The 24470-nt window shown below is 33.0% G+C and overlaps 4 protein-coding genes across 9 annotated transcripts in view; 2 read left to right on the top strand and 2 right to left on the bottom strand.

Moving 5' to 3' along the window:
• The window catches only part of LOC127845724 (uncharacterized), a 265031-nt gene that overhangs the window by 36359 nt on the left and 204202 nt on the right, over positions 1 to 24470 (top strand). The gene's annotated exons all lie outside the window — the stretch shown is intronic.
• Positions 1 to 24470, top strand: part of LOC127845726 (uncharacterized) — a 251690-nt gene that overhangs the window by 85708 nt on the left and 141512 nt on the right. The gene's annotated exons all lie outside the window — the stretch shown is intronic.
• Positions 1 to 24470, bottom strand: part of LOC127845729 (mitochondrial calcium uniporter regulator 1-like) — a 276089-nt gene that overhangs the window by 150714 nt on the left and 100905 nt on the right. The window lies entirely within an intron of this gene.
• The window catches only part of LOC127845723 (ryncolin-2-like), a 265737-nt gene that overhangs the window by 227966 nt on the left and 13301 nt on the right, over positions 1 to 24470 (bottom strand). For 2 of the 3 annotated variants that reach the window (XM_052376824.1, XM_052376826.1), the window contains exons 6-8: positions 19831 to 19927; positions 18951 to 19115; positions 16878 to 17773 (exon numbers count right to left, since the gene is read on the bottom strand). The exons of the other annotated variant lie outside the window; for it this stretch is intronic. In XM_052376824.1, the coding sequence (XP_052232784.1) occupies positions 17505 to 17773; positions 18951 to 19115; positions 19831 to 19927 (531 nt within the window). In that variant the 3' untranslated portion in view covers positions 16878 to 17504. Of the gene's footprint in view, positions 1 to 16877; positions 17774 to 18950; positions 19116 to 19830; positions 19928 to 24470 lie in introns of those variants that run through there. 3 annotated transcript variants of the gene reach the window in all.

Here is a 24470-nt window from a genome sequence, read left to right as displayed (position 1 = left end):
AGACGACGGAGAATTCGCTTGAACAGATTAGGTATGAAGGAGTATTTGCTTAATTAGACAAGTTCAGGAAACGCCTCTAAATATGTTTTTAATAAGTAAGAAAGTCATTATTTGTATAAATCTCGACACATTTTCATGATAGAGGTAACTTTTGAATTTTGAAATATCGTATGGTTTCACTCAGCGCGTCAGAAAATATTTGTTTTCATATTTTTAACAAATATTCTATTGAAACTTCTAAAATAAAAACGATAATAGACTTCATTCATACCGAAACCAGCAAATACATTATATAGCGTTTATAAATCAAGTCAGTGTTAAATAATCAACATTTCATCAATCAAAACGGTTCTTGAAAACATGTCTCAGAGAATTCAAATTCTATTGAATCTTCTAAAATAAAAACGGTACTAGACTTCATTTATACCGAAATCAGCAAATTAGTATATAGCGTACATAATCAAGTCAGTGTTAAATAATCAACATTTCATCAATCAAAACGATTCTTGAAAACATGTCTCAGAGAATTCAAATGACTATCAATGTCAATTAATACATTTATTTTGAAAGGAAGCTGTGAACAGATTAATTTGCCTGGTCCCACCGTCGAAAAACAGCAGAGTGGCCGGGTACCAGTTTAATGAATAAACCCAAGCGAAAATGTGTAACACGTGTGATACAAACCTTAACGAGATTTACAGAGATGTAATCATCTTTTAGAGAAATGACAAATCAATGATTTTCTGAAAGAGACTGCCTACATCATGTTAAGGTTCATGGGGGGGGGGGGGGGATAAATTTCATTAAAACTTCGCTTATGTTTTTCTTCATTGAATGTGGTACAATATGGTCAAACTATATATCATTTTAAAGCTAAAGAAGGATAGAATAACATAAACACATTTTTGACATTCAATATTTGTGTGCTTTATTAATATTTTGGTTTAAAACCAATACATTTATACACTAATTTACAAAATCTCAATCTAAAGTTAGGAAGGATATGCACTACCTTAAGTTGAATAAATACAAAGCTATATACATATACAAGGTCAAGTTAGCAACATTTCACAGAAAATCATTGTCATAAAACAACAAATGAGTTTTTATTTAACTGCCTTTTAGGATAAATATCCTAAACAAAGTTCTTAAAATAACTTAAACGTAACTACTTTTTAAAAATCCAGGTATGGTGGATAATAAGAGTCACAATTCTATTTCAAAGGCTTAACAATTTTGTTATTTACCTCTCAACCAAATTGCAAATTTTAAACCATCTCAAATTGAAATAGATTTCAGACGACGTATAAAATTGTAAAGGAATAAAGAAATTGGCAAAACTATATATTATATATTTTGATTCCTTCTACCCATTTTGAAAGCGTGGCCATCGCTGTGATCCGTAGAAAAACGTGCAAAACAAATCGGTTGAAACCACGTGCAGTGGTGAGAAAACCGGGTATGTGTATACACATACCTGAGAAAACACATGTACTTATTTTGACAGTTGGGTGGCAACTAGTAAAACAACTATTAACATTAATCAGCAAGAGATCGCTTTAAATAACAGAAATGACCACGCAGAGATATCAACACTTACCCTATTTCAAATATTTTCCAGCTGAAAATTGTCCCCCACACGTCTTTTTTAGTTTATTTGTTTTGTTGTTCTGGAGCCGAAGTGCATCTCACAGAATATCCATCCAACTTCCGTTGTTTTCACTTTCGTTATTAAAAAATCCGTTTAAAAGAATTATTTCTACTTTTAGATTTTTAAAGCGATGTATTATTAGATATTATCGATAGAATAGTATACCGTGATGAATTGAACGGAGTTACGTATCGATCTTTCTGTCAGTCTGAAAGCGTACTATTTTATGCGCAATAATATAAGTACAGTGATTTGATAACGATTGTAAACATTGGTGAAATGCTTCTTACATAGTTATTCTTTTGAGTGTGTATGAGGTATGATCGTGCAGTTTGCAAACATCAAAGGAAAGATTACAATCCAATGCATTTGTCATCGTCAACCGTTTGGAATGTCAATTAGGCGATGAGTGAGTTTTTAGCATGTTTCTTTCGATTTTATTAATTTAAAAATGGCTGCCCCCATGGTGATGAAATGACATGTGTTCGAGTTTTGATATTTCTAGATATGTATTTTTTTTTTACTATTTAAGCGTAATTTGCCCTCGTCAATGTCGATATTATTCACTAGTTATATAATTTTCCGCCGAAATAAGTGGAATAAACATGATTCAGATTTTTGAAAATAATATATATTTTAGTGTTAAAATCGCTTTGTATTTTGATTGATTTACCTTACAGAACTTTTTAAAGAAAAAGTACCAGCACGTAACCTACGATCTACCGTCTCGTATGACGGATGTTATGATGTGAAACGCACAAAGAGAAAAACTTTCATGGACAGGAGTTTCGGAGTTGTTGGTCCGAAACTGTGGAATGACCTTCCATCAAGAATCCGGACTTCCGCATCAATAAATATTTTCAAAAGGAATTTGAAAACATTTCTCTTCAAAGACTTTTACAACCTATTTTAATTTGAATACCTGTGATTAAAATAATAAAAAAAAAATTTATTGTACAAGTGACTGGTAACCAAGAATCATAAGGGCTTCTTTGCTCAATGATTGAGTTACATCAACTAGCTGTCTTTTAGTCATGCTTAGGCCTTCTAGCTGTGTCTTATAGTCACACTATAATTTTAACCTTCAAGTTATGTCTTGTAGTCACACTTGGTCAGTCTATTTGTGACTTGTAGTCACGATAGTTCAAATAAGGTTAAAACCCAAAAGAAGTGTCCTTGAGTATGACAGATGACCGGTAGCTGTGGGATCCGACAGCCATAGTGCAGAAATATTCTTTTACGTATCCTTTTTGTTAATGAAATACAGTGTCTTTATGTTGCCAAATATTTCCTCATATTATCATTATAATTATTGTTTTAACTCTAGTTATATCAATTTATTACATAATATTTTACTTTTACTGTGTTTTAATAGTGTAGCCGGTATTGTTTTATTGCTTAAGTTCCTTAAGCATTATTATTTATATCACACATGTTAAGATCATTAATCCTTTAATTAATGCTGCATAATATTATCAATACCTCTTATGTTTTATCAATTTTATGTACATATATATGTTTTGTACAACGCCATTGAATATAATTATATAAATAGGCGTTTCATCAAATTAGCAAGTTTAAGTTTAAGTTTAAGATTTTGTGGATGTTATGATACGTTGATGTACAAAATTGGTAGCAGTTTGAAGGAAAAACATCCTTTCAAGCATATATGTATACATTTTCAATGTGGAACTCGTCCTTCAGTCAAATTTGAGTTCAATGCTAGGGGTCCCACATTTTTCAAAATGAAGCCTCTACATGAACCTTAAACAAGCGAAATAACTCCTCTGGCTAAGAAGCGTTTTAAAATAATGGGTTAATTATTTTACGTGTGAAAATGTTCCGCAGCTCAAATTTCACCACGATATAATTTACAGTTCCCCGACAAAGAATTAGAGGTACTCCCCGGCATCCACAAGTTCGTACATCTCTCTTTAAACTTAAACGGGCGGTCTCACAATTTAATTTGCAATTACACGACTTGGCCCGACATATTTCGTGGTTAAAGTACCACTAGCCGGGGTCCCGGCTCTATATTGTACATGCACTGGGGTTGTACTTGTAATATTGAAAGTACTTTCGTGTGGCTGTGGATTCTAGTAAAGTGTCATTGAACACATGCCCTGAATTTATTATTAAATATCTTAGTTACAATTATTCAGGATCGTAGCTTTGAATACAACGGGGCACCGAATGTACCTGAATAAATAATAAACTTGGCTCTGTTTCATCTTAAACTCTAAGGAACTAGGTTCTTATCCAATCCCTACAGCCGTAATAACCACGTTATTATATATATCGTTTAATTGTTTATTAGTATACATGCGAGGTCCTATTATCTATATCAGTGTCTACAAACGCACATTAAAGTTCGATTATGATAGTTATAACCCCTAAAATTAAGTTTATTAAAAACGGTATATGGTTTTGCCCGAGAGGGGGGGGGGGGGGGGTAACTCTCCATATACGGGTGTATAGGGGTGTGCCGATTTCATGGGGTGTGTTTATCAACTAAAATTATCGATATGGGTATGGTTTTCAGCATCTAAGTATCGTTATGGTTATTAAAATCATAAATTTGCTTGTATATAAATGCATATAGATTTGAATGTATCAGTATCACAATGGGTAAGATAAACTTCATTTTTGTATATAATTGGGTATAAAAATGTTATAGAAATGTATGATACATATATGAAATTTACACATAAGCGCATAATAGCAAATTCAATAAGTATATACTGTATTGATATGAAAGAGATTAAAATTCTAGTATCAAATGTGTCCACTTTATCAAATTCTAGTATTAAAATGGGTCATGTTTATTAAAATTGTTGTATTGAAATAGGTCCACTTTTCATTGGTGTCGTATACAAATGGGTCTGCTTTTTCAAAAATAGTGTATCAAAATGGGTCTACTTTATCCGAGTTCCGGTATAAAAATGGGTCACATTTCGGAAATCTCAGCGGGACACCCCTACCCAAAAATTCCCCCACCCCCCGGGTGGTATTGTCTCGTTCAAACTTTGAAACCCCGATTTTTTCTGCGCAGGGTGGGTTTGACAACACTGATGATATAAAGTCGTCGCTATTTACCTTGGTTGATAAAACGGTAAAACAAGTTTAATTTTTAATTTGTTTAAGAACATGTTGCACAATCATGTTATTTGCTCAACCTTTTTAGGAATGTCAATTTAAGTTTTTGTTCGACCAATAATCATGCATGTATTGTTTTGAATATAGGTTACATTTTTGTGTTCCGTATTTTAAGTGTACAGGCCGTTGTAGGGTCCTGGTGAACTGACATGGTCTAGAGGCCGATACTTCATGCAGGGACCCAGATGTATTCACGGTTCAAGGCAATCTCGAAACGGGCAATACAAAAGCACTGAGAGTTTAAACCGGTTTTCAAGAGATCGAAACTCCAAAATTTATAGGTGGAACATTTAAGTCCACATTAGTATTCACCTCATAACAATATATTTCAAGTTGATAAGCAATTAATGAGAATGCATTAATATCTCATTACTATTTAACTTCTAAACGGTAATATAAAGATTAGAACACAAGCCATTACAATCAATGCATTATTACTTGAAAAGAAATCGAGAATCAGCTACATAATTATGTTTTTTTTAAATAAAAAAAGCTTAAATGGCACTGTATCATACTTTTATAGTTCGTGAAATTAAGATAATTGCACACAAAGTGTGGTCGTATTGAGTAGGTGTATAAGGTGTACATGATTAATATACACAGTTGAAATATGATGCATTGTTATGGCACACTTTCAAACATCATGATGCTGGCAGCAAGACCGTAGTTATAGTCATAATTCATGGAATCGCCATCTAATTGTCCGGGTAGGTAAAGTCCATTCAGATTGCTGAATTAATAGCAGTCCTCGTACCACCAGCCTCCTTTACACTCTGCTGCACAGTTGGCCCACGATGAACGGTCAACGTCATGATCATGCGTACTGATGGCATTTCCGCCAACATCACTAAAGGAGTAGTATGTGTTGAGAACTGTAAGATAAAACAAACATACACAAATGTAAATATATCACACATATAATTATGTTAATCTAATTTGTAACCGTTGCATAGTGAAGCGTGATTGTATATAGTTTATTTAATTAAAAACGGATCTGTTAACCGGTGTAATTGCTATCGACAGCGCTTTATGTAAAAAAACACATATATATATATATAATGTGTGTTATATTCTAGGTATGATTTAATTTATGTTAATGTAATCTGATTGATAGTCATGTGAACTACGACTGTATTTAGGAACCATAGTGTTCACATTAATATTTGGTTTTCCTTAAGATATAATCCAATTTGAACAATAACACTATACTACCTGATAATGCTCCTCACATCTTAATATAACATTTAATTGCCTTATTTTTATTTGCAATGTGCCGTTTTAAATTGTAAAATTGTGTAATAAATAAACAAGGTGCCTGAACCACGTAATTTTTTCGGCTATGTGTGGGACAATCGGATGTAAACAAAACGTCGCTTCAGGTAGCGTTTTTGATAATTTCTTCATTATTTCAAAACCATTTTCACAAAAACAAAGACGAGTTCCCGGTCATTGTCGCAAGACACAACTTTGGTAAGTTTGCGCTAAATTAATTAAGTATTTTTTCCAAAAAGTGCAACCGCGTGCTTGAAAACACACGAAGCGATATGCTATGTGTGGTATATTTTTTATTCGATCAACAAAAACGTTAATTACAATGTTGTCGAGGGTTTAAAAATAGGGCAGACATTGCAATTCTTCATAGAGAAGCTACATAAATTGTATTTTTGCGCAAATACATCTGATTCGGAGTGTGTGTATGAAAATGTAAGGATGCTATGTGTGGGACAAATTTTTTAAATGCTATGTGTGGTATACAAACTAAACTAGAAAATCGAAAGATTGACATAAACGTCAATAATATTTAAAATCTGTCTGAATAACAAAAGTTGGTCAATAAACATTGTTGGTATTGTTTTAAATATGATAATCCTACGTTTATGTTACTCAAAATTATCATGATTGTCGATAACTTATATTCATATTTTGTTTACTTTTAGAATGCCATTTGTTTGCGAACAGTGTGGCAGAGAGGTCAAAACACGGTCGGGGATCTCCTAACACAAAGCCACCCACGCACGGACAGGAAAATAGTTCCTCCAAACTTTTTCTTCTTTGTTTCTTTAAAATTGATTGTTACAAAATGTTGAATTTTCAGTGAATTGTTACTGCCAACTTATGCACTTGTTTAATACACAAAATCGTAAGGATTGTTTGTGCAAGATGTCATGTGAATATTATTGCAACAAAACTACAAAAAGTGTTAGTTGTGTGTTTTTTAGCAGGTATGTGTAAGCATTTTTGACTGTAACGATAGTTATTAAATAAGCATAAAGAGATCATACAGCATTTTGAAACAAAAAGACACTAGGATCAATAACATTTTTTTCTGGAAAATCATGTATTTGTATCTAAATCCTATTGAACTATCTGATATATCACGCATGCTATTTTTTAACAGTTTATTTCATTTGTATTTTGTTCTTTTCAGGGAGATTAAAGTATTTTTTGGAAGCACCTTCAAGAGACGTACTGATATCTTGATCAATGAAAAGTTGTCATATACAAACATGTATAGTAAATGTTCCAAAGTTTAAATGACCGTTTGTTTTATTACCAGATGGTGCAAGTAATACAGGGAAAGAAAAAATCAAAGTAAACATTACATAAAAATTTGACATTTCAACAAAAAAAAAATATTGAACAACATTATATGATTTAATGTTAATTACTTGGTGCAGTGGTAACAAGATCTTGCAGCGCGCTCACATGACCGGGGCGAATGAGTATTTTCATTAAACATCTCAAACTATTTTCAGTTATTCAGATATCATTTGAATTTGAGTAAATGAAGTATTGATGCAATTCAATATGTTAGTTGGTATAATAACCCCCACAAGTCAAGACGTTTTGGCGATGATCATTTGTTATGACTTAATTGGAGCATTCATATGTTTGAATAGCAAGATTTGCAAATTCATAAATTGACGGATTACGATTTCTTTGTGAATACTAATGTACTTCTTTATGTATTTGGTGCTTTAATTTCTATTGTTCCATGTGCATGCTAGCTATAAAGTAATGTTATTATTAATGAAGTGTTTTTTTTTTGATATACTGAAGATATTCATATGGAGATAATATTGGAATAGACCACAAACAAGCATTATTGGATTCGAAGATGTTCATATGGAGATGATATTGAAATAGACCACAAACAAGCATCATTGGATTTAAATTGTATTTTGTTGTGAAACACATGTTTTATTAACACACATAATCAGATTTTATAATCATCTAATCAATTTTAGTAATAAGATCGATACAAAACCCATAAATATAAACACATATCAATACACACACTTTGTTTTGCTTATGCAAAAATACATGTTAAATGGTATGTTTGCATAGTTAGTTGAAATAGTTTTCCATAAACATCACAGAATGAAGCGGGGTCCCTGTCTCTGTCACTGTGGTTTTGATAATTAACTTGCCACATATCACCTTCCATGTGGTTTGATGGTGTTCATGTAGTTCTTACACAGCTTCGAACCTTAAAAGCGTTACAGATCTTTCGACTAATCCTTTACAAGTCTGAAAAACAATAGAAGTTAAACCCATTTTAAAGCATGTGCTCTTATTTTCTCTGTCATTCATTAAACAATGGACCAAATTCAATATTCAGGCAGAAATATATCAATAATTATATTTATTTAAAGACAATAAGTAAAACAAAGAAATATTATATTTCAACATAACGTGTATGCTTTTATAAGAATTATGTTCAGTTTAACATGAATTGTTTAATCATTACACGATTACTTAATGTATTCAATAATGTAACATTTGGTTAATTTGATATATTTTCAGGACAGACTAAAGTTTATGTTCTAGATTCTTACAAAACTGTGTTCAGATTAAATGCAGAACTGACGGGCAAATTCTTGTTTACCACACATAGCATTTAAAAAATGTGTCTCACACAGAGCAGTATAACATTTACATACACACACTCCAAATAAGATGTATTTGCGCAAACATACAATGTAAGTAGCTTATCTATGAAGAATAACAATGTCCGCCCTATTTTTTTAACCCTCGACAATATTATAATCAATGTTTTTGTTGATTGAACAAAAAATATACCACACATAGCATTTCACTTCATGTGTTTTCAAACACGCGGTTGCACTTTTTGGAAAAAATGCTTAATTAATTTTGCGCAAACGTAAAAAAGTTGTGTCTGTTTACAATGACCGGGCACTCGTCTTTGTTTTTTTGAAAATGGTTTTGAAATAATGAAGAAATTATCAAAAACGTTACTTGAAGCGACGTTTTGTTTACACCCGATTGTCCCACACATAGCCGAAAAAGTCACGTGGTTCAGGCACCTTGATAAAGGAAGTATCTTTTTACAATACCGTTTTAATGGCTAAACCGATTGATATATATATATATATATATATATATATATATATATATATATATATATATATATATATATATATATATATATATATATATGTATTTATATATACTGGTTATTGTGTTTCTCATTACGATTGACTTGACATGGTTCGTATTTCGTTTAGAAGAACGGGCACTATGTGTGCAACAGATATATGCGCCATGTTGTTCGATCATTGTTTTTAAAGCGGTATATTGTGTGAGAGTTTGAACTGAAACATATAACCAGAGGAGGCGTAGGGAATAAAAAAATTGCGAAATGAAACAATGTGAAAATGACTTGGTTCAAAAATAAATCTTTATCAGACGGATTGTCGAGAACGAGAACCACATTGCTAATTTAAAGTGCTTTATTAATGACGTATGTCAAAACAGCAATTATACCAGCTTAAATTCTCCTTCTTGAATATAAGTCAGGTATTAAATTGAAAGTTTCTCATTCAAATGTTACTATGCAGACGTATTAATTCCTTACATGTTGAAACACATATGATTGAATATTAAGTATGTAAACTGTTATGTAAGACAAAGTCACTGAAACAAGAATAAACTCAACGATTAAATCACTTACGACCATTTGACCGTACACGCGACCCAACGTTCAGTGTGTATTTCGTTCCAGGCTAAAGACTAAAGCCCCTGTACACATCGTATGCACTGCTACCGTTCGAACGTACAATGTCCACACGGAGTTGGTAGGAACCACTAGATGTAATCTCGTAAATGTATTTAAGATCGAAATTGAAGAAAATATGTTGCAACTTATTGATAAGATCAATATACCGGATGATACTAATTGATCTTCTGTTTTCCCATTGGTTATTGTATATGTCGAGAAAAAAATATTATTCATTAAACTAATTATAACGTTCATTCCTGAAACAAATGTGGTTGGATAATATATTGTTTTTGAAAAAAAAAACACCATGACATGCATTTGTGAAATCTTTTTGTAAAAAGTTTATGATAACATATAGTAGTATAAACTTATACCCAGCCAGTGTTCCGCGTGGACAGATCCAAAACCGTTTTTATAGTCACTAAAGTTCCGATAAAAATCCTCACTGCCATTGAACCGCTTTTGAAAGACCTATAACAGACCAAAATCAGGAACTAAAAACCATATACTAAAATAGAATGGAACATAAAAATGCACACAGCAGGTTACTATTAACACTCCCTACATTATAGAATAATGAAAGCGTTTACATGCTCAATATGTACATGCTGTTTTTTACTTCATGTGTTCTTTTTTCGTAAACGCAATAGTACTTAAAACAATTTCTTATTTCCTCTTTCGTTTTTGTACAGATTGCTACGTCGTCGAATAGTCGAGTGTTGAATAGTTTAAACATCGTTTAATGTCCGTGTTTATAATTGCCTTACTGGAATATCTTTTAGTTCAACTAATGACCGTTCACGCGTGGACTATAGTACTTTACCATGATCACAATATTTTGACTCTTCTAGCATAGAGTTTGGTCGCTAAAAGAATATTGATTCATTACTAGTCTTTTTTTTTCCGAAAGGAGCTGAACTTGAAAGAAAATGTTATTTAAAAGCCCATAAGCACTCAAAATCATCGAATATTAAGTACAGTATTTCGAAAAACAAACACAATTAACATATTAAAAAATGTTCCTTGTAGCAATATTCAAATTGCAACGCTAGATGCGGTCTGGTAACATACATTTAACACTCAACAAAATATCCTTTTATTTTTTTTTGGTGAAACATTTATTCAACACATCTTTATGTGCCATATTAGTGTTCGTGTGCCGTATGAAATATATCGTTGCGGAAAAATTACTATGAAATATATTGTGCCACAAAAAAATAAAAACAACCATCGTTTATCTGGTGGGAGCAGTTGTCTAATGGAAGGATGCTGGCTTGGGGATCAAGAGGTCCCGGGTTCGAATCCCGCCCTGACCACCTCTGCTACTCTCCACCCAGGTGTATAAATGGGTACCTGGGAGGGAAATAAGCAAATGTGCCGTGGCTGCATACTGTGCCAAGATATTAACGGACGACTTATGACCCAGTGATCAGGGACAAAATGTAAAGCGCCTTTGAACGCAAATCTCGAGTATGAAAAGGGCGCTATATAAATGTGTTATAAAAAAAATTATTAAAAAAAAACTGTTTTAATCTATGTTACCATACCAAAATCGAGCGTTGAAATATTGGCTATTGCTATTATGAACACTGGTTGTTTATGGGTTAACTTTATTTAAGTATTTTGCGAAATATTCGTTTTATTTTGAGTATGCCTGGCGTCTAGAAAAAAGGCATTGGCAAACAGCGTAGACCCAGATGAGACACCGCATGATGCGGCGTCTCATCAGAGTCTGCGCTGTTTGTTTAAAATAATTTATGTAAGAAATAGTCTAAATATAGAAATAAATATACTAGACATCCCTTATTTTGGAAATAAATCGATCCAATTTAGAAGGATGGGAGAGTTCACTAGCTATAAATGGGTTCTTTTAGAGCATGCCATAGAATACATAAAGCTAAACAATATCATTATTGGTTTAATAATCAATAATTAAAAATTGAATACAATAATTTGAATATTTTGATTTCCGAATTTCGAAATATTGTGTCTATTGATGAGTACAATATTTAATTGTAATAACGCACGCACTCATATAAGCAGTGGATATTGAGCTATACGATGGCATACTCAACACAAATTACTTGATATACGATGAAGTTAAAGACCGGAAGTCGGTGTTTTGTTTTACCCATAAGTACGACTTTGAAGGCATGATAGATGATAATTTACTGTCCATAAACCTTGTCATGCCAAAATGAGACATTTAACCTAAAAATATTACTTATATATTTGAGCTAGAGAGACAGGTCTGCCACGCAATCCACGGTGAACAAATGTGGAAAGTTAGTTTATAAATGGATAGCAAATATTTAAATTGCCGTCCGAAAAAGCTGTTGTCAAAAGTGTACAATTTCCCTTCTGTATTATGCTCTTATTATATGTTTGAACTCTATGTGTGAAACAAGCACAATTTTAGATTGACATTGACTGTTTACTAGAGATACGCTTTTTTACGCGCGAGACGCCGTTTTGCGATGGCCAATACTAGTGATTATTTTCATGACGTAATAATCCTAACACGCGCACATAAAACGTACAACCGCACATTAATTCAACAATTGTAATATACTGAGTATATGGCTTTTTAACTCGCGTGTTAACAATTACTAGATATAAGCACACTGATGCCCCAACATTGTCTGAACATCTAACTTGTTGCGAGAAAAACATATCCAAGTGAGCACGCGCACATGCTCTTGAATATAGCTGTACATGTTTATGACTGAATGTGCAAAACATTTAAGAAACGGATTACACAAGCATGATAAACAATTTCATGTTTTGCATAAAATGGGGCTATACTATTATATCAAAAACAGTTTAACAACATACCCAGATATGCATATGCATATATATGTTGTGTTATACTATGTATTGCACATTAATTACTGTAAAACCTATACTCGAGTAAAACCGCAAAAATTAGTTGCTGCCGCAATTACTTTTTGTCTACACACACACGATATTCACCTCTTTGAGAGTTATAGCGATATCAATCGTGAAGTTAAACGAAGAGTTGGAAACAATAGGAATATGTATACTATAGTAGAAAACAGGCACAGAACCATCATAATGACAAACTTCGTTGCAAACGAAGTTCCTATATTCACAGCCATCGGCTCATTACTGTTATCCACCTGTGGAATAGTGAGCGAGATACGTCCAGTTGTTAAAGACTAGTTAAACACACACCCTTCAAGAGACTATATGTTATATAGTGAAACACATACAAAGGACAATAATTCTGCAAAAACTCGTCGCATCCGAATTACCTTTTTTAACGATCATTTGCACATTAAGGTCATTTAACTTTAAAAGTTTGAGCGATATCCATTTTTGAGTCAAACCGCGATTATAATGCAAGCTTTGGAACGCACATATGTACGACAAAGGCAATGCTTAATGTCCATATTTTGCTAAAAGGGCCACCATCTCAGTATTATGTTAAGAGAATCATCATCTGCTTTAGCAGGAGATCATTATTATCATTACAAGAACGTAATTGATTTTAGGCAGCTTACCAAATGGCATACATTGACAAAAGACAAATACATCAATGCAACATACTGAACTCAACACCTTAGAGTTCATACACATCATCGCCTCGATGATTCAAGATCGGTTTAATGTCATCCAAAGCTCAACGTGTGCCAGCATAGTTCAATAAAGCAAGCGATTGTAAATAATAGTTAACACCATAGGATCACACTTCAAATAAACCTTCGCTAGAAGAGAGTATGTATCGATTTAATTACAGTTAACATTGAAGGGTCAGATGTTGACCAAAGCACGATGTCAGAAAAACAAGTAAAATATATATATCGTCATCCATTGTTCAGTGTAAAAGTCCAACGGTAAATAACTACTATATATGTGTTTTATAAAACTAAATAACATACGTTATTTTGCAGTCTAAACTTAAAATTAAATACTAATCTTAATGCCAACACAAACTGTAAACACAAGTATGCAATTCAATATTGACTTTTCTTATTACGACAATGAAACAGTAACATCGATTCTAGTACAGTATGCCTTTTTCGCCTGAGCGCGAAATTTAACCGATGACAGTTTTTTTAAATCTCTAGATACGTAAGGTAATCGTTTACTTAATTGAAACTTCATCGTTGTTAAGACATAATAGAATCGGTTAAGAAAGATAAAAAGCGTATATTAGTACGTATAATTATATTGGATTGATCAAAGAATCTCCTTCATGTACACCACATTATAAAGACAACATTTGCAAAGATTCAACTAATTAATAACAAAAACTAATAAGCACGTAGATTTATACATAAGTAAAATATATTATTTTGATAAGAAAGAGTGTACACATGTTGTGATTATATATATCGATGGTCACAATTTAAAATGCCGAACCTACATGTTTTGGCATTTCGCGATTTTGATACTGTTCAAAGCGGGAAATCAATGCACATAAAAAATACCCCTAAAATAACGAATTAGTGAACCAATCGCAACAGCTCAAAAAAGTCATGTGATGTAATGACGAACCGCAATTGGTTGAAGTCAAAATGACGAAGCGGCAAAAAAAATGTAACTTCGGTATTTTGCGCGCTAATTAATACATAAAAGTATCAATATAGCCATGTATTTTTAAGGCACATTGACGAAACGTAAACTTTTGCTGATATACTAATTCAATGATGTACATTTCATAGCATTGATGAACGCAAAAGAGATCAAAATAATATAAAATCTTGAGTGTTAATCTTGTTAATCTTGTTGTTAATTTCAATATTTTGGAAACATGTTGATGTAGACGGTACGACTATATTTTAACGCATTGTTGCTGTGTATCTGCATATACACATCTTTGTTGTCTAGTCTAAAACGGTAATCTGTAACCTAAATTATTGTATCTTGATTACGTTTAGAGCAAACAACTCATTTAGACACTCTTCAGTTGGATTCTTTGGTAAAACCGCCACTTAATGTCTTATTAAAATATATTGAATACGCTCTCGGAATGGTGCTCGAACCCGGAACCTTCTTATCGCTAGACGGGTACATCGCGGGAAGACCAAATAGGTTGTTTATTGATCGATAAACAACACGGTCGTTCACGCATGAGGATTCCATACAGTTGTTTATTAGCAAACGCCTATAATACAATGTAATGTATTTATAGTCGAACAAGCAAAAAATTGCATGTATTGCACCAAAGTTGCATATAGACTTATTCGGTTCGATTATCGTTCATAAATGTATATATATGTATGATTTACTAATTATGACGCCTTGTGTACACAGTGCCATGTAAAAATATTGTGTCTGTGTTTGTGATACTGAATTATCACAAAACGTGTTTCTCTACAGGATTTGCATTTGTAATCATAATTCAAAGTACCTACGCCCCATGACTAAATATTCCAACTTTAAAGTTAATCAACAGTATAGGCTTTAAACAAAGATTTTTTGTATGATGCTTTATTAACTTCTTACTAAACTGATGTTAAAAACGCGTTGTGAATATATATTATTTACACTTTGGAAAGTCAATTTGTTTTCCGAAGTAGTGAAGGCAACATTATTCTCTGTAAAATATGTTGAAAATTCGAAAGACTGTTCCCAAATGTCCATGAAATATCTGTTGTATTACATCTATTCTTAAAAGTAAGAAATTTACTATTAAAATAATAACAATTATAATCATCATTCGGGATAACAATTTGACCTTTTACAAAATGTCAAAGAAATATGTGTATCTAATGACACGATTACTGTGATTATGATGCTGTTTTGGGGCGATTGTGCCGAAGGCCGTATATCTTCGCAGTTTAGCTATCAATTGGCAAATACAACAAACACTTGTTTTAAAAAGCATTTACATTTAACCCCAATAGCTAAATCATATAATGTTGATAGCCTATCACCATGGTCATCCTTCCTTACTTCCATCTGTTTTCTTCAAAAAAGGTGATTGGTTGGCATCAAGGTGTATAGTGTTTTAACGACCGAACAATGTGAGCAAAATCGCCCCACCAGTGCTTTGAATACTTTGAGTCTTATTGTTTTCAACAAAACGTCGCCTTTAGCAGTACACATCAAGTGAATGAGTTTGATGTCATTAAAGTTGCCGACTATTTGTTTAAAGACCTATTGGACAGAAGCGCCAGGCAATTTTCTGCCTTAAGGTTGCGAATCTGAGGTCACATCATCGCAAACAGGATAACATGCTGTAGGTTGATATACTAAGCATACAAATGTCCGTAAGAAAGAAGAAGCAATACATTATTTGTTATATGTTAAAATTGATATGATATGGGTGTCGTTCTGTTAAATCGGGGCTTATTGAACATGCTACTCAGGTACGATAATTTACGTTTAAACTAGATTTTCGAAATCTACAAATGTTTCTTTCAATATTTAATAGATCCTTGTACTAACGCACCTTCAACCGTATCCTTTGTCCTAATCATGTAGCAATATGATATATAGGTTGTCTTGAATAAAGTTGTATACACGCTTAACTTTGCTTAATTGTTTAATTTAATGAAGTCGGTGTCGCGAAGTTGGTATTAATTATACCTTGGGTGTGGTTGCTGGATCGGATAGCTGATATTGTTTGAGAGAGAGAGTTTGTTTGTTTAAGATTAAATGTGCTCTGTTGTGAAAGGTTTTCGGGGGGTTTATGTTGTGAATGTTGATAAGTGTGGGTCTGTTTGGTGATTGTGGACAAAATTGTAGTAAGAATTTAGGCTTTAAAGTAGTAACATCGATACCTTTTATTGTGGATAATTTACAGTAGCTTTTCGACCAGCAATAAGGAAATAACTAAATATTAAGTGTAAAAGTAAAAACTGCTTATTTGGAATATAACGAAACTTGTGTTAAAATAAAAATAAAATACGGTCTAAAATATTAATTAAGTGTTGTGTTATTAATCAACTCAATGCAGTGATTAAATTGTATACAGTCCTAACAGTTATTCGAATAGACTAATTGGAAAACCTCGCTACAGTCGGTGTCATAAAAGCCGAGATGTTGCCATATTGAAGATAACACAAATTGGTATCATAGCGTGTTAATAACTTTATTGTCAGGTGTCATACACATAGAATGAAACTACAGCTGCACAGGCAGGAAAGAAAACTTATATTATACATTGTGATATATATATGGCGAGGAATCAAATGCAAAACAGTGAGATACAAAACACATGTACAAGACAAGACACGCACACCATTACAGCAGCACAAATACCATGAACAACTCTGGGGTCACCGCCTTGGAACGGTCAATACAAAAGCAACATGGGTTTAAACCGGTGTAAAGGAGCTCCAAACTTCACACTTGATCGAGAAGCATTCATTTCATATTGAAGTCCACATAAGTATTAACCTCATAGCATCATATTTCAAATTGATAAGCAATAAAGGAGAATGCATTAGCATTTCGTAACTATTTAACTGCTAAACGGTTATATAAGGATCATAACACAAGAACCATTACAACAGTTCATTACAACTGGAAACCAAAACGAGTATCAACTACATATTGTCTTTATTCAAAATATAAACTTAAGAAACATTGCATCATATAGTTTGTGACAGTAAGATCATTGCGCACAATTTGTGGTCGTATTGAGAAGTAGTATTTGGTGGTGCAAAAGATTAATACACACAGTTGAAATGTGATGCATTGTTATGACACACTTTTAAACATCATGGTGCTGGCAGCAAGACCGTACCGAGAGTCATAAGTCATGAACTCGAAACCAGATTGTCCTGGTCGGTAAAGCCCATTCAGATTGATGTAGCCATAGCAGTTATTGTACCACCAGCCCCCTTTAAACTCTGCTGCACAGTTGGTCCCCGACCCACGGTCAACGTCATGATCATACGTACTGAAGGCATTTCCGACCGGTATTCCATTTGGGTTTCCATCACTAAATGAATCGGTTGTTTGGAAAACTGTAAGATAAAACAAAACGACACGATTGTAAATATATCAAACATATAATTATGTGAATCTAATGAGTAACTGTTGCAAAGTGTTTCGTGGTTGTATATAGTTTATTTAATTAAAGAAGTATCTGTTATACCATGTATTTGCTATCGAGCGAGCGCGCTTAATTAAAAAGAACACCATATACATGTGCGATATAATCTAGGTATGATTTAACTTATGTTAAGATAATCGGATTGATATACATGTGAAACACGAGTGTATTTAGAAACCATAGTCTTTCCTTAAGATATAAACCAATTTGAATAATATCACTATACTACCTAATAATACTGTACACATCTCATTATACCATTTAATTGTCTTATTTTAATATACAATATACCGTTTTAAATTAAGTTCTGTTGTAAATAAAGGAAGTATCTTGTTACATTACGGTTTTAATGTCTAAACCGATTGATATGTTTATATATAGTTTGTATTGTGTTTCTCATTACGATTGACCAGACATGTTTCGTAATTCGTTTAAAAGGACGGGCACTATGTGTGCAACAGATATATGCGCCATGTTGCTCGAGCATTGTCTTCAAAGCGGTACATTGTGTGCGAGTTTGAACTTTAACATATAATCTGACGAGGCGTAGAAAATAAAATTATTGCGAAATGAAACAATGTCTGATTTCTTATTCACAGAATACTTCAATTATTTCATTATCTCTGCATTTAAATCGAACATAATTTTTGAGTAGTATCAAACATCCATTACCATAGGGTGGAGTTATGGAATTATTGTCGTATGTTTTGCTTTCGGTCTTTCCGGAAATGTTTTCGATATATTTAACTAAAGCTAGGATTGAATTAGGTTTACATGACTTGGTACACAATTAAATCTTTATCAGACCGATTGCCGAGAACGAGAACCACATTGCTACTTCAAAATGTAACATTTAGGTCAATGTCAAAATACAGTACTTTATTGTCAATAGAACAAATCCCGCAGCTTTATTTAATCTTCTTTAATATAAGTCACAGTATTAAATTAAAAGTTTCTTATTCGAATTTAATTATGCACTTGTACCAATTCTTGAAATTTTGCATAAAACATTATTTTATTAAGTAGATGAGTGCTGGGTAAGACAAAGTCTTTGAAACAAGAATTAATTAAACGATTAAATCACTTACGACCATCGGACCTTATACGAGACCCAACGTTCAGTGTGTAGTTCGTCCCAGGCTGAAGACTAAAGCCCTCGTACACATTGTATCCACTGCTTCCGTTCGAACGTACAATGTCCACACGGAGTTGGTTTGAACCATGCGATGTCATCTCGTAAATGTTTTTAAGACCTGGAATAAAGAGCAGTTCAAACGTTTTGAAAGGAGCAGAACTTATACCGGACATTACTAATTGAACTTTTATTTGTAAATGTTAACGCAAATCATCGAACAATAAAGTTATGATATTTCCTTATATAAAAGTGTATAAAGCATAACGATTTTGGTTAGGGATGTCCGTCGTAATGGTCCGTTGTTCGTCGTATCAATTTTCGATACATTATCTTAAGCTCCATTTTGAAGTCCAGCCAAATTTTAAAGGTATGATTGTTTATTGTTTCGCATATTTAAAGGAATATTGATTATGTAGCTCAAACACATGTATTCAAAATCGTTTTAACGAAATACCTTTATCGTTATTTTAGGATGAGATCAATGGTCTGCACAATACATGTTAAAACGGTAGCTATCATTAAATTTATATTTCATAGCTTCAAATACGATTGTTACGCTCATTGGTAAATCTCTATATCTTCCAAGAAAATTAAAAATGACCTCAAAGTCCTCAAGTGAAAATGATAACTTTTGTACATTGAACTCAGGTAAGAACTTAACGTCAATCATGCGCCTGTTGTTCAATGTTTAATATGATATGCAAGATGTGTCCATTGTGTATTGTATTGCATATATATGAAGAAACACATACAATCTTAAAACATCATCAAAACGTTGACACATATTACTATGCGTATATCAGAACTGATTTTTCAAAGCCAATCTTACATACCCAGCCAGTGTTCTGCGTAAACAGTTCCGAAGCCCTTTTCATAGTCACTAAAGTTCCGATAAAAATCTTCACTGCCATTGAACCGCTTTTGAAAGACCTACAAAACACCCCAATCGGGAATGAAAACCATATACTAAAAAAGAATTGAAAATATAAATGAATACAGTAGGTTGCAATGAACACTCCCTACATTATAGAATAACGACATGGTGAAGTGATTATATCCACAACATGGATATGTAGTGAAATTTTCCTAAATTCAATATCACTTTATAAACAACCTTTAATTTCCACTTTCGCTTTATTATTGATTATGACTTCATCATCGAATAGTTCAATTTTATTAGTTTAAACATCGTATATCCGTGTTTATATACCCCGTAACGGTCTATCTGGAAGTTAAAAGATTGACCATACACATGTGAGTTATTGTACCTTCACGGCCGTTGATCACGTGCGCCGCTTCTTTTTGAGATGCATAGATACATAGGCCAATGCTAATTATCGTGCCACAACTAATAAAGGTTCTCACGTATTTAAAAGGGTTGTTTTAAAATGGGTTGAGAGTGTATGTTTCTGTACATTTTTGGTTGAATTCAATTTCATTGAATTGCACTACAATGCCCGATTTTAAAAAGAATGCAAAATATGTTGAAAAAAACATATATATAACCTTATCACTCTGTAAAATTATCCATAAAATTTCAAAACATCCGGGCCCGAGCGCCACCTCGGAAGTTGCTTTGGCTCATTTATTAATGCATCTCAAAAAGAGGTTGTGCGCTTGATTAACGGCCGTGAATTTACCATGATCAAAATATTTGGATACTTCAAGCATATAGTTTGTCAATAACAAAATATCGATGCATTACTCGTGACACTTCATTCTGATAGGAGCTGAACCTTAAACGGACTTGTTCAGAGATTGTGTTATTTAAGTGCATGCCATTGAATAAATAAAAGCTCAAAACAACAATTATTGGGCTCATTTGCAATAATAAAAAGATCATGGGCTCATTTAAAATAATAAAAAGATCAATACAATAAATTGAATATCTTAATGGCCGGATTTCGAAAAAGTTTATCTATAAATAATTTCTATTTGTATACCTTTAACGCACGCATCCATATACACTCGGCGATTGGGCCTTGTATATAGAGCTTTCCAAAGGCATGCTCGGCATAAATTACATTATATATGATGATGTTACAGACCTGAAGGCGCTATTAACCTTAACCTTTAGGTATTGTAACGGTCCTTCATTCCACGCGTGTACATATGGTGAACATATGTAGTAAATTGTTTTCAAATGCATGATGGATGCTTATTTACTGTACAATGACTCTATTATGACAAAATTTGACATTTAACCTCTAAATGTAACTTTATTTTGAGCAAGTGAGACGGGTCTTAGACGCGACAAGCCATCTTTTGGGGAACATGCGTGGAGAGAAAAATTATAGTTGAATTTTGAATAATAATGTTACCGTCCGAAAAAGCTGAATGTCCAAAATCTACCCTTTCTCCCTGCTCTATTATGATAAATTCGACATTTGAACTCTAAGGGTGACCTTCAATCCTGCAAAGTTCGACCTCGAATTTCAGCTGGCGACTCGGTTATCACGCTCGAAACGGCGTCTTGTGATAGTTTATATTAGTGATTATTTTCACATTTAATAACGAATGTTGAAGTTACAGTCCGGACACACGTACAATGAACGCACAAACGCACATTAATCCAAATATTGCAGCAGCTTGATCAAGCTTTCTGAAACGCGGACTTAACAATTACTAGATATGTGCACAATTATGCTCCAACATTACAATTATGTACAAAGATCTAACTAATGGCGAGAAATAAATGCACCAACATATCCGGATGAACACGTAAACCTATCTATATATATCTAGATGCGATATATTTCTGAAACGGGTAACACAAGCAGAATACACAATTTCCTCTTCGTTTGCATACAACGAGATATGCTGTTATATCAAACACATTTAAACAAGATACCTCGATACACAGGTGTGCGAGTTGTTGGTCTTTTTTTTAATTAAATAATTCTAGCAAAAATATTTGAGTAAAACTATAAAACTGAAATAAAGGTTTTCAAACTATCTTTAAGAAACTATATAGTATATTATGGAATAACATAATTCAAAAGACCATTATTGTGCTAAAACGTGTTTCATCCGAAAGTCATTTTTGAAAGGTCATTAACACATTAAGATCATTTACCTGTTAAAGTTTAAGCGAGATGAATATGTTACTTAAAGAGGATTTCAAAATACAATCTTCGGGACGCACTTAAGTACGGAAGGAAGGACAAGTGTGATGCGTTATTTCTTTCTTTTCCCAACGGGCCATAATGTCAGAAATATGTATATGTTAAGTGAAACATCATCTGTATAAGTAGGAGATCATTATTAACATTACAAGAACGTACTTTTTTAGGAAGCTAACCTACTGGCATACATGTTTACATTGGCACGGGACAAAAACTGGACTCAACAACTATCTATTAATCTATCTAACACAATAACATTTTAATTCAAATCAAATTTTGCTAGAAGAGAATATGTATCGATGAAATAACAAAAAAATACTTGATGGTCAGATGCTTAACAGAGCGCGATTAAAGACAAACAATTGTCTGATAAATCTCGTCATACATTGTTGATTGTAAAAAGCCAACAGCCCACCACTATAATACACGTGTATTTATAGGACGGAGTTAAATCGCATACGTTATTTTGCAGTCTAAATGTATAAAATAAATAATGATATTCATGCCAACCCAGATAGTGCATGTAACGCTTTTAAATTTTGACTCTAACTGCGACACTGAAAACGTAAAATCGATTCGATTAGTGTAATGCTGTTATCGACTGAGCGCGCAATTCAACCGATGAAATTGTTTTTATATCTCAAGACATGAAAGGTCATATTTAAGAACAACGCCAAAAATGATCATAGGAATAATCATGTGTAAACATCTAAAAGATACATATTATTAAGAAAATCATGCCGTGTGTTTTGTGTACATGTCACAAAAAATAACTAACCAAACTACATGTATGCAGTGTGCGCAAGTTAACATGCTGGTTAATGTTTGTTCACATTTTATTACTTTTAAGAGCAGAATATATCTATTTATATATATCGAGTTAATTTCGAGACACGAGCTCAACAAGTTCCTGTTTTAAGCCCACATCTCCCTTGTTTAAACAAAAAAACATAATAAAATATGAATGTGCATAATATCAAAATATCACACCAATATCACACGTTTGTCAATAATAGGAAAGAATACATCAATAAAGAAACAATACTTTTCAAGTTAAGCGTGACACCAAAGTACGACTGAGAGACTACTGTACCGAAATTTGTGAATCCATCCCCATTCTTAAATTGCAGCCACAATTACTTTTTGTTCTACACATACACGTTATTCAACCTTGAGAGTAATAGCGAGATCAACCGTGCAGTTAAAGATAAGTTGAAAACATTAGGAATATACATGTATATTCTTGATTCTAACACGGCACGCGACTTGTTTTCTATAGACAAAGAAGGAAATCAAGTGTGGGTTATTCTGCAATAACTTATGGGCGGAGCTTAATGTTTCAAAAATAGTTCCGAATAAATAAAGAAAATATTGCAATAAAATGCACGTGCTAAACCCCGCTCTAAAAGAAATGTAATAAATGTAGCATGTATATAAATGTAATGAAACAATAAATTGTATATTTGGTGATAAGTGGCATAACCACGTCTACAAAGAATGTTATTTGTTAGGAAACGTAATTCAGAAAACATTTATAGCATGTCAGCTTTTCAGTAGCATCAATAAACGTGACGTCATTAAGTTTCTACGATTGTTGTTTTCAATGAAAGTGACGTCATTTGCAAAATATTTATGAATGAAAATGACGTCATATGTTTGTTTAATTCAATGACGTCACGTACTAGTGAACTTAGTACTAAGAAGGGCGGAGTATTGAAAAATATAGTTCACGTCCTAAAGCTTGAACCAAGTCAATCAGAATCGTGTTAGAATCGAAATAATATTTTTCTATGATGGTTTGTTCTCGAATAACCCACAGTAAGTTGTATAGATGCGTGTTATCAAATCACTCGTGCTTCGCACTCGTGATTTAATCCCAACGCATCTATACTCCTTACTGTGGGTTATTCGACCACAAACCATGATAGAAAAATATTATTTCTTAAGTAGAAAACATGCAAAGGGACATCATTATGCCAAACTACGTTGCCATCAAAATTCCTTCACAGTCATCAGTTCATAAATGTTATCCACCTGTAAAATTGTGAGCGAGAAACACACAATTGTTAAAGACAAGTTAAACACACCATCTTCAAGAGGCTAAATATTATAATGTGGAAACACATACACATGACCCTTATTCTGCTAATACTCGTCGCTTCCGAAATTCCTTTCTTAAGGGTCATAAACACATTAAGGTCATTTTACTGTGAAAGTTTAGGCAAGATCCCTTTTTGAGTTAAAACGGCGTTCAATATACAAGCTTCGGAACGGAAATAAGTACGACAAATGCAATGCAAAATAATATCCTTATTTTGCTAAAAAGGCCACAATTTCATTAATATGTT

The sequence above is a fragment of the Dreissena polymorpha genome, chromosome 9, assembly GCF_020536995.1.
Source record: "Dreissena polymorpha isolate Duluth1 chromosome 9, UMN_Dpol_1.0, whole genome shotgun sequence".
NCBI classification, from domain to species: Eukaryota; Metazoa; Mollusca; class Bivalvia; order Myida; family Dreissenidae; genus Dreissena; species Dreissena polymorpha.
The sequence above is the reverse complement of the archived record's forward strand: the minus strand, read 5'-3'. Positions and strand labels throughout refer to the sequence as shown.